This window comes from Oncorhynchus clarkii, chromosome 27 (genome assembly GCF_045791955.1).
Source record: "Oncorhynchus clarkii lewisi isolate Uvic-CL-2024 chromosome 27, UVic_Ocla_1.0, whole genome shotgun sequence".
Classification (NCBI taxonomy): Eukaryota; Metazoa; Chordata; class Actinopteri; order Salmoniformes; family Salmonidae; genus Oncorhynchus; species Oncorhynchus clarkii.
In genome coordinates, this window is record NC_092173.1 from 33,771,870 (window position 1) to 33,782,726 (window position 10,857).

The 10,857-nt window shown below is 40.5% G+C and overlaps 1 protein-coding gene across 1 annotated transcript; it reads right to left on the reverse strand.

The window, feature by feature from the left end:
• Positions 1-1,557: 1,557 nt before the first annotated feature.
• LOC139385836 (olfactory receptor 52E4-like) lies at positions 1,558-2,493 on the reverse strand. The gene has a single exon (XM_071131086.1). The coding sequence runs from the start codon at positions 2,491-2,493 to the stop codon at positions 1,558-1,560; it is 936 nt and encodes a 311-aa protein (XP_070987187.1).
• Positions 2,494-10,857: the final 8,364 nt, after the last annotated feature.

The following is a 10,857-nucleotide window of genomic DNA, read 5'->3' on the forward strand; positions in this document are numbered from 1 at the left end:
GAGTAAGACCAGTCTGAATGAGTGGACCCTACCCGTGTCGCAGAGCTTTTTCATGCGCAATCCCGAGAGAGTGCATTTCTTGTTTACCTTTTATATTGACTACGTTATTGTCCGGTTGAAATATTATAGATCATTTAGGCTAAAGACAACCTGAGGATTGAATATAAACATCGTTTGACATGTTTCTATGAACTTTACGGATACAATTCTGATTTTTTTTGTCTGCCTGTTTTGACTGCGTTTGAGCCTGTGGATTACTGAAGAAAACGCGTAAACAAAATGGAGGTTTTTGGATATAAAGAGACTTTATCGAACAAAAGGAACATTTATTGAGTCAATGAATGTCTTCTGAGTGCCACCATATGAAGATCATCAAAGCTAAGGGATTCATTTTATCTCTATTTCTGACTTGTGTAACTCTTCTACTTGGCTGGCTACTGTTTGTAATGATTTGTCTGCTGGGCTATGTTCTCAAATAATCGTAAGGTATGCTTACGCCGTAAAGCATTTTTTAAATCTGACACCGTGGTTTGATTCACAAGAAGTTAATCTTTAAACCTATGTAAAATATGTTTTGTTTTCTGATTTTTTATAATGAGTATTTCTGTATTTGAATTTGGCGCTCTGCAATCTCACTGGATTACTGTCTCAATTCCAGGCTGTTTTTCATTCAGACCTGGGGCACCAGAATCAGGTACAGGCTGACAATAGAGTGAATTAGTTACGGGTTGGCTCTATAGAGTGAATTAGTTACAGGTTGACTCTTTTCGAGTGAATCAGGTACAGGTTGACTCTATAGAGTGAATCAGTTACAGGTTGACTCTATAGAATGAATCAGTTTCAGGTTGACTCTGTAGATTGAATCAGCTACAGGTGAGTGAAATCTCTGGCCATCAAGGACAATCTCTCAATTCACCTGACAACCAGCAGTATTGCAGACCTTCAATCTTGGAATTGAGCATCTCAGACGTCCCTCTGAATTTTCAGCTAACAGACACTAGAGGTCTCTGTAGAGATACAATTTTGACTGGCAGTCAGGTAATGACTAGGCACAGACAGGAAAGCCTGTTAAACAATGTGTGCACATCACCACCTTTACAGTTCCCTCATTCATACTTCCACATATCTTACAGAACATCACCTTTAAAGGGTGATTTCACAATTTTTCTATTTCATATTCATAATCTCCAACATCAAAATGTGTAAATGGCAAGAAATAACCTTTAAAGGGAAATATTACAATTTACTCCCGAACATTGCCTGCTCATTGCCAGCACATAATTGGTTAAAATCACAAAACACACTAGATGATGTCAAACATCTTATCTTATCTTATCTACAAAACATAGAAAGGTGTCATTTTAACATATGTTGATGTTGGGGTGGTGCTGAAGATGATGAATATGGAGTAGAACATTTTTTAAATGTACCTCAAACATCACTTTTAAGAATGGTATGTGGTGAATTCTAATCCATTTTGTTTTAGGGTTTTAGGGATACCAGAATAATCAACAATCCTGTCAATATTATTTACAAAGTGCCAAACAAATATCTGTATTAAGAGTGTGTAACTTTCCGGCTGAGTATTTGTATAATTTTCTGCTTCAATGACTTTGTTTGCAAGCCGTAGATAATTGGATTCAAATTAGCAGGGACGACATGAAATAGAACGTAAGCCAGTTTTCTCAAATATGGATAGTCTGGAAAGCGATGCAGTATGATGGTTAGAAACCCACTCCACAGCATAATGAGATACAGTACCAGGTGGCTTGCACAGGTCTGAAACGCTCTGTTGTTCAGCTCTTTGCTTTTCTTGGTCCAGCAAATCACAGCAATCCTGAAATAAGTGACAGCGATGCTTCCCATTGATGAAGTAAAGAGCAGCACAGTGAAAAAGAGTCCATAGATGTTGTTGATTGAAACATTCTCACAGGATAGCTTGAACAATGATGCATTGTCACAATAAGCATTCTGAATGATTGAACTGCAGCGAGAAAGCCTTATGGTGAGACCCAGTAGGACAGACACTAACACAAGGGAAGCCCCCCAAGCAGACACAGACAACATAACTAAAGTTTTGTTTGTCATTATGGACGTGTACCTTAATGGGTAACAAATGGCCACATACCTGTCAAAGGCCATAATGATCAGTATCATATGTGAGGCTGATCCAAACGTGTGACTGAAAAATGCCTGAGCAACACATTGGCTGTACGTGATAAACCTCTCAGTTGAAACAATGTCAGCCATGAGGCGAGGCAACAAGACAGTGTTGCCAATCAGATCATTTACAGACAGGTTACAGAAGAGGATGTACATTGGTTGGTGCAAGCTTCTCTCTGTGATGATGGCGACCAGGACTCCAATGTTAGACACAAGGAGGGCGAGATAGACAAACAGCAAGGAGAAAAAAATTGGATACATTAATGTCTGTGACAATTGAAAACCCTGGATGTGAAGGATATGGCTTGGTAATGACATGTTGTCGTCCATCCTGTTAGCAATGAAGGGCAAACCTGAAAAAAAGAACAGAAATATAACTAAAAATTATCATTTGTTATAATTGTAAATACAAGTTTTAAATGAAGATATACTACACATGCTGTTTGTATCCTCTTTTTAAAAATCTGCTGCTAGGAATTTTGAAAACCCCATATAAACACATTTGACAGAGTGAGTAAGAATGCCACAGCAAGAGGAAAACCTGTATACAGGCAGTCCTCCAAAGCCACGCTTGTACCTTGCTGAAGAGGGTATGAATCCTGCCACAGGTATCGGCTACATCCTTTTTATCTACAACACTCCCCCATCATTTATCATCCTTCGTTTCAACAATGATGAGGTAAGTCAAATGGTCACATGTGGATTTTCATGTCATAGTCTCAAGAGCTATAGCTAGGCAGATTGTCATGACAACTCCTCTTGAGAAGGAAAAAGTTATGCATTTAAAAAAAAATATTATGTGAGTGACCACTAATGGAAACCATCTGGCAACTAGGTTTTGAATGATATTCTGTAGGTGTTTGTTAGCCTGGACCTGGATCTGTTTGTGCCGTCTTCACACCAAGCAGGCCAACATGGCTGGTTGGCGTGACAATTACTCCATATAGGACTTGGATAGACAGCACAAACAGTTTTGGATCTAGACTAGCTGGTCTTTTTGTGCCCTGTGTAGGATCAAATCCTGATACACTATATATAATGTACGTGGACACCCTTTCAAATTAGTGGATTTGGCTATTTCAGCCACACCCATAGCTGACAGCTGTATAAAATAGAGCACAAAGCCATGCAATCTCCATAGACAAACATTGGCAGTAGAATGGTCTTACTAATGAGCTCAGTGACTTTCAACGTGGCACCGTCATGGGATGCCACCTTTCCAACACGTCAGTTCTTAAAATGTGTGCCATGCTAGAGCTGCCCCGGTCAACTGTAAATGATGTCATTGTGAAGTAGAAACAGCGAAGTGATAGGCCACACAAGCTCACAGAACGGGACCGCTGAGTGCTGAACCGTGTAGCGCGTAAAAATGGTCTGTCCTCGGTTGCAACACTCACTACCAGGTTCAAAACTGCCTCTAATCAACGTCAGCACAATAACTGTTCATTGGGAGCTTCATGAAAGGGCTTTCCATGGCCTAACAGCCGCACCCAAGCCTAAGATCACCATGCGCAGTGCCAAGCGTCAGGCTGCAGTGGTGTAAAGCTCGCCAACATTGGACTCTGTAGCAGTAGAAACACGTTCTCTAGAGTGATGAATCTTGCTTCACCATCTGGCAGTCCGACGGATGAATCTGGGTTTGGCGGATGCCAGGAGAACGCTACCTGCCCTAATGCATAGTGCAGTGTAAAGTTTCTTGGAGGGGGCTGGGGCTGGGACTGTTTTTCATGGTTCAGGCTTGGCCCCTTAGTTCCAATGAAGGGAAATATTAACGCCACAGCATACAATGACATTCTAGACAAGGCCTGGGCAATTATTTTCCATGGAGGGACACATTATAATATATTTTTGCCATCGCGGGCTAGAATCATATTACAGGATTATACATGTGTATGATATATCTACTGTAAATCACGTCCAGATATGATACTTATTTTAGTTTTTTAACATGCACAGAAATAAAACCACATCCATGTCTCCTTTTGGTAGGTATTTTCATTATTAAACATGCAATCAACCACACGGAGGGAAAAGTACGCTGTGCATTCAGCAACTCTTGTTAACGGGTATGCACAAAAACACAAGAAAGAGAGAGAGAGCTCAACATTACATTTAAACTACTCAATCAGTGTGAGGAGTGAAGTCCCTGATGGGCATTGACTAGAGCAGTGAAGTCAGGTATAGTTTCTGACATCGCTATGTGCAGGATTGCTGAGAGGTGAGAGTCAGTAAGAGATGATCTTTGCCTTGACTTGCTATATTTCATCACTGAAAATGTCTGTTCGCATACATAGGTTGACCCAAACAGTACAAACATCTTCTGAGCATGACTCCTAATCTTTGGAAAGTTTTGTTCATCGAAAGATGCATAGAACCTAGTCAGTGACATTGTTTTGAATAGTTCTCCAATCACTGCATCAGAATGAAAACCGATAAGTTCAGTGGGAGTGTTATCCACATTGAAAGTGAAAGGAGAGGAAACCAACAGCATGTCATTTTCCAACACTTTGAAATCCTCAAAACGACGAGAAAACTCACCGTTCAAAGCACGCAGTAGCGATGTATACTTCTCCCGCTGGTCGTCTGATAGGGAACAGACTAGTAGTGTCAGAAGGTGGGTGAGAGTGTTGGCTTCTACTTGACGGGTCAGGGGGAGTAATTGTTTTGGACTGGCTTGCACAGAGCCCTGATCTCAATTCCATTGAACATCTTTAGGATGAATTGGAATGCCGACTGCGAGCTAGGCCTAATCGCCCAACATCAGTGCCGACCTCACTAATGCTTTAGTCCCCACTGCAATGTTCCAACTAGAGCTCGACCGATTAATCGGAATGGCCGATTAATTAGGGCCGATTTCAAGTTTTCATAGCAATCGGAAATCGGTATTTTTGGGTGCCGATATGCCACATTTTTTTTTTTGTATTATTATTATTTTTGGATATATATTTTTGTATACCTTTATTTAACTAGGCAAGTCAGTTAAGAACACATTCTGACGGCCTAGGAACGGTGCCTATTTCAGGGGCAGAACGACAGATTTTCACCTTGTCAGCTCGAGGGAATTCAATTTTTGCAACCGTACAGCTAACTAGTCCAACGCTATAACCACCTGCCTCTCGTTGCACTCCACAAGGAGACTGCCTGTTACGCGAATGCAGTAAGCCAAGGTAAGTTGCTAGCTAGCATTAAACTTATCTTGTAAAAAACAATCAGTCATAATCACTAGTGAACTACACATGGTTGATGATATTACTAGATAGTATCTAGCGTGTCCTATAATCTGACTGAGCATACAAGAATACAAGTATGTAAGTATCTGACTGAGAGGTGGTAGGCAGAAGCAGGCGCGTAAACATTCATTCAAACAGCACTTTAGTGCGTTTTGCCAACAGCTCTTCATTTTGCATCAAGCATTGCGCTGTTTATGACTTCAAGCCTATCAACTCCCGAGATGAGGCTGGTGTAACCGAAGTGAAATGGCTAGCTAGTTAGCGCACGCTAATAGCGTTTCAAACGTCACTCGCTCTGAGCCTTCTAGTAGTTGTTCCCTTTGCTCTGCATGGGTAACGCTGCTTCGATGGTGGCTGTTGTCGTTGTGTTGTTGGTTCGAGCCCAGGGAGGAGCGAGGAGAGGATCGGAAGCTATACTGTTACACTGGCAATACTAAAGTGTCTATAAGAACATCCAATAGTCAAAGGTTAATGAAATACAAATGTTATAGAGGGAAATAGTCCTATAATTCCTATAATAAATACAACCTAAACTTCTTACCTGGGAATATTGAAGACTCATGTTAAAAGGAACCACCAGCTTTCATATGTTCTCATGTTCTGAGCAAGGAATTGAAACGTTAGCTTTCTTACATAGCACATATTGCACTTTTACTTTCTTCAACAACACTTTGTTTTTGCATTATTTAAACCAAATTGAACATGTTTCATCATTTACTTGAGGCTAAATTGATTTTATTGATGTATTATATTAAGTTAAAATAAGTGTTCAATCAGTATTGTTGTAATTGTCATTATTACAAATAAATAAAACAAATCGGCCGATTAATCGGCATCGGCTTTTTTTTGGGCCTCCAGTAATCGGTATCGGCGATTTGAAAAATCATAATTGGTCGACCTCTAGTTCCAACATCTACTGGAAAACCTTCCCAGAAGAGTAGAGGCTGTTATAGCAGCAAACGGGGGACCAACTCCATGTTAATGCCCTCCATATTAATGCCCATGATTTTGGAATGAGATTTACGGCAAGCAGGTGTCCACATACTTTTAGTCTTGTACTGTATTTATGCTGATACCTCAAGTGGTTTCATTCAGGCCTTCACCCTACTCTAGGCCAGTATGTGCCTGAGATACATTGGTTACAGCATTCAGTCTTTATGGTATGTAGATATGCAACAAATAACCAAGTCATGCTGTTTAATTATCAGTCAACTAGACGATGAAGTATATACTCGAAGTGTATACATATCCACGTTTATGGCCAACTGTCATACTTTCAACAATGACTTGGACCTATAATTTGGTGCCCTTTGTCAGTGAAATGACACCTATCTGCAACCCTCTTTGAATGACATAATTTCACTGTTAATTACCCAACTGGAGCAAGTGGATACATTTGATATTGACAGTGGGTCAGGTGATAGTTACCTGACATTAAAAAGTCTGTTTTCCATGGTTGGACAAGCTGTTATAGTACAAAGACCAGAGGAACTAATGAGCGCCATGATCACTATGTACTGTAGCACTAACAAATCAAGCTAATAACAGAGGGCTAATTATCTAGGATCCCTAAACTCTAATTCCCACCAGGGAGAGGAATGATGCAATGGAGAGGAAAACACTAGTGGATGTGATAACAAATTAGTATGGCTACATTTACTGTTAAAAAAATGATGTGTGCGTAATCCAAACGTTTGTATCAATAAACAGGGTTGCTCAAAATTTTGGGCCTTTCGGGCCTTTTAGGCCAAAATATGATCTGAGTGTTAGGTTGCGAGCCGAACAAATAGATAGTGTGTTTAGAAATCTAAAAGGTAAACAATTGCTTTTTAGGGTTTTTAAACAATAGCGTTTTACACTGAACAAAAATATAAACGTAAAGTAAAGTAAAATGTAAAGTGTTGGTCCCATGTTTCATGAGCTAAAATGAAAAAGCATATGGAATAATGTTGTGCGCAAATTTGTTTACATTCCTGTTAGTGAGCATTTCTCCTTTGCCAAGATAATCCATCCACTTGACAGGTGTGGCTTTTGAAGAAGCTGATTAAACAGCATGATCATTAGTCAGGTGCACCTTGTGCTGGGACAATAAAGGCCACTCTAAAATGTGCAGTTTTGGCACACAATGCAATTCCACAAATGTCTCAAGTTTTGAGGGTGCGTGCAATTGGCATGCTGACTGCAGGAATGTCCACCAGAGCTGTTGCCAGAGAATTGAATGTTAATTTCTCTACCATAAGACACCTCCAATGTCATTTCAGAGAATTTGGCAGTATTTCCAACCAGCCTCAATTAAGTGTGCCTATTTAAAAGTAATTTTGTGGAATTTCATTCCTTCTTAATGCGTTTGAGCCAAATCAGTTGTGTTGTGACTTGTCAGGGGTGGTATACAGATGATAGCCGTATTTGGTAAAAGACCAAGTCCATATTATGGCAAGAACAGCTCAAATAAGCAAAGAGAAAAGACATCAGATGTCTCTTTTTTACTTTTACCGTCTTATAAAGGCTAGTATTCAATCTGTTTACCTTTATTCGCCTAATACAGTTCATTGTGGCTATTTTGATAATCATAACACTTCCATGATTACATCAGTTAGCAGAGACTTTCATCTTGGTGTGAAAAACACTTATTAATGAGCCCCGTAGAGAGTTGATTAAATAATGTATTATTGAGTGTATCTTGTTGTAATTAATCCATTGGGACTGCGGAAACAGTTATTAGTCTTCACCTCTTGCTAATGAAGCATGTTGATAAATTTACCCCGAGGAACCACGAGTTCCGGTTAGGCCTCTGGCTTATAGTTAGGTGACATTGTACATATTTGAATGACATAAATCATGTAGATGATATCTCAAATGTCCAATGCTTTTCAATAGAAGGGAGAAATATATCTATCTATCTATCATAACTTTGCCTTATTTTATTCTCCATGCCTCTAGCCCAGGCATGCTCTAGCCTGAGTATACATGTTGATGGGCCATCAGAACATATATTGAATCAAATGTTAAAAATGAATATTGTATCTAGTCATATCTATAACTCCTTCCTTCCTGTTGTGTCAGAACGTCCACAGAGAGAAACATTGATTAAGTATCTATTAGGAGGGGATAAGGGAATATGTGGACACTGACCTATGGGATTGCAATGGGGACAAGAGGGCCTCTTTACCAAAGTGGCTAAAAGAACTGGGGAATGGACTAAAGGGATAGGTTAACCCAGGAGAGAGAGCCCTATTGGACAGGGAGGTAGTTAATTACTTTTAGAGTCGTGTGTATTGTTGTGAAGTGTTAGATACTACTGTACTATTGGAGCTAGAAACACTAGCATTTCGCTACACCCACAATAACATCTGCTAAATATGTGTATGTGACCAATAACATTGAATTGAATCGAGCTCTGGTCATTGTTAGTTGATGAAGGGTCAGTGGGAGGACACCCCTCTTGTGACTGGAGGATCCTGGGGGATGGAAGACTCACTTTACGCACTTGTAGCCGTGCGTCACAAACCCACTGAATTGGTGGGGAATTTGGTCTTTAAAAACAGAAAAACGGAGAAGATTCACACCCCTTGAATCTTTCCACATTTTGATGCGTTACAGACTGAATTTAAAGTGGATGAAATGTAGATTTTATTTGGTCACTGACCTCCACACAATACCCCATAATGTCAATGTGGAATTATGTTTTTCAGAAATGTAAAAAATGTATGAAAAGCTGAAATGTTTTGAGTCAATATGTATTCAACCCCTCTGTTATGACAAGTTCAGTACTGTAGCAACTATGTTATTAACAAGTCAAATAATAAGTTGTATGGACTCACACTCGGTGCAATAACAGTGTTTAACATGCTTTTTGAATGACGACCTCATCTCTGTACCCTACATATACAGTGGGGCAAAAAAGTGTTTAGTCAGCCACCAATTGTGCAAGTTCTCCCACTTAAAAAGATGAGAGGCCTGTAATTTTCATCATATGTACACTTCAACTATGACAGACAAAATGAGGGAAAAAAATCCAGAAAATCACATTGTAGGATTTTTTATGAATTTATTTGCAAATTATGGTGGAAAATAAGTATTTGGTCACCTACAAACAAGCAAGATTTCTGGCTCTCACAGACCTGTAACTTCTTCTTTAAGAGGCTCCTCTGTCCTCCACTCATTACCTATTAATGGCACCTGTTTGAACTTGTTATCAGTATAAAAGACACCTGTCCACAACCTCAAACAGTCACACTCCAAACTCCACTATGTCCAAGACCAAAGAGCTGTCAAAGGACACCAGAAACAAAATTGTAGACCTGCACCAGGCTGGGAAGACTGAATCTGCAATAGGTGAGCAGCTTGGTTTGAAGAAATCAACTGTGGGAGCAATTATTAGGAAATGGAAGACATACAAGACCACTGATAATCTCCCTCGATCTGGGGCTCCACGCAAGATCTCACCCCGTGGGGTCAAATTTATCACAAGAACGGTGAGTAAAAATCCCAGAACCACACGGGGGGACCTACTGAATGACCTGCAGAGAGCTGGGACCAAAGTAACAAAGCCTACCATCAGTAAAACACTACGCCGCCAGGGACTCAAATCCTGCAGTGCCAGACGTGTCCCCCTGCTTAAGCCAGTACATGTCCAGGCCTGAAGTTTGCTAGAGAGCATTTGGATGATCCAGAAGAAGTTTGGAAGAATGTCATATGGTCAGATGAAACCAAAATATAACTTTTTGGTAAAAACTCAACTTGTCGTTTTTGGAGGACAAATAATGCTGAGTTGCATCCAAAGAACACCATACCTACTGTGAAGCATGGGGGTGGAAACATCATGCTTTGGGGCTGTTTTTCTGCAAAGGGACTAGCACGACTGATCCTTGTAAAGGAAAGAATGAATGGGGCCATGTATCGTGAGATTTTGAGTGAAAACCTCCTTCCATCAGCAAGGGCAAACTTAATGATGGTGTTGGAGTTGTGCCTGGCTGTGCAGTCATGAGTGAACAGGGAGTACTGGAGGGGACTGAGCTCACACCCCTGAGGGGCCCCTGTGTTGAGGACGGCCCGTCAGGAAGTCCAGGATCCAGTTGCAGAGGGAGGTATAGTCCCAGGGTCCAGGGCTTATTGATGAGGATTGAGGGCACTATGATGTTGAAAGCTGAGCTGTAGCCAATGAATAGCATTCTCACATAGGTGTTCCTTTTGTCCAGGTGGGAAAGGGCAGTGTGGAGTGCAATAGAGATTGCATCATCAGTGGATCTGTTAGGGCGGTATGCAAATTGGAGTGAGTTTCTGGGTTTCTGGATAATGGTGCCTTTCAAAGCACTTCATGGCTACAGACGTAAGTGCTATGGGTCAGTAGACATTTAGGCCGGTTACATTAGTGTTCTTGGCCACAGTGACTATGATTGTGTGCTTAAACATGTTGGTAATACAGACTCGGATAGGGAGAGGTTGAAAATGTTAGTGAAGACAC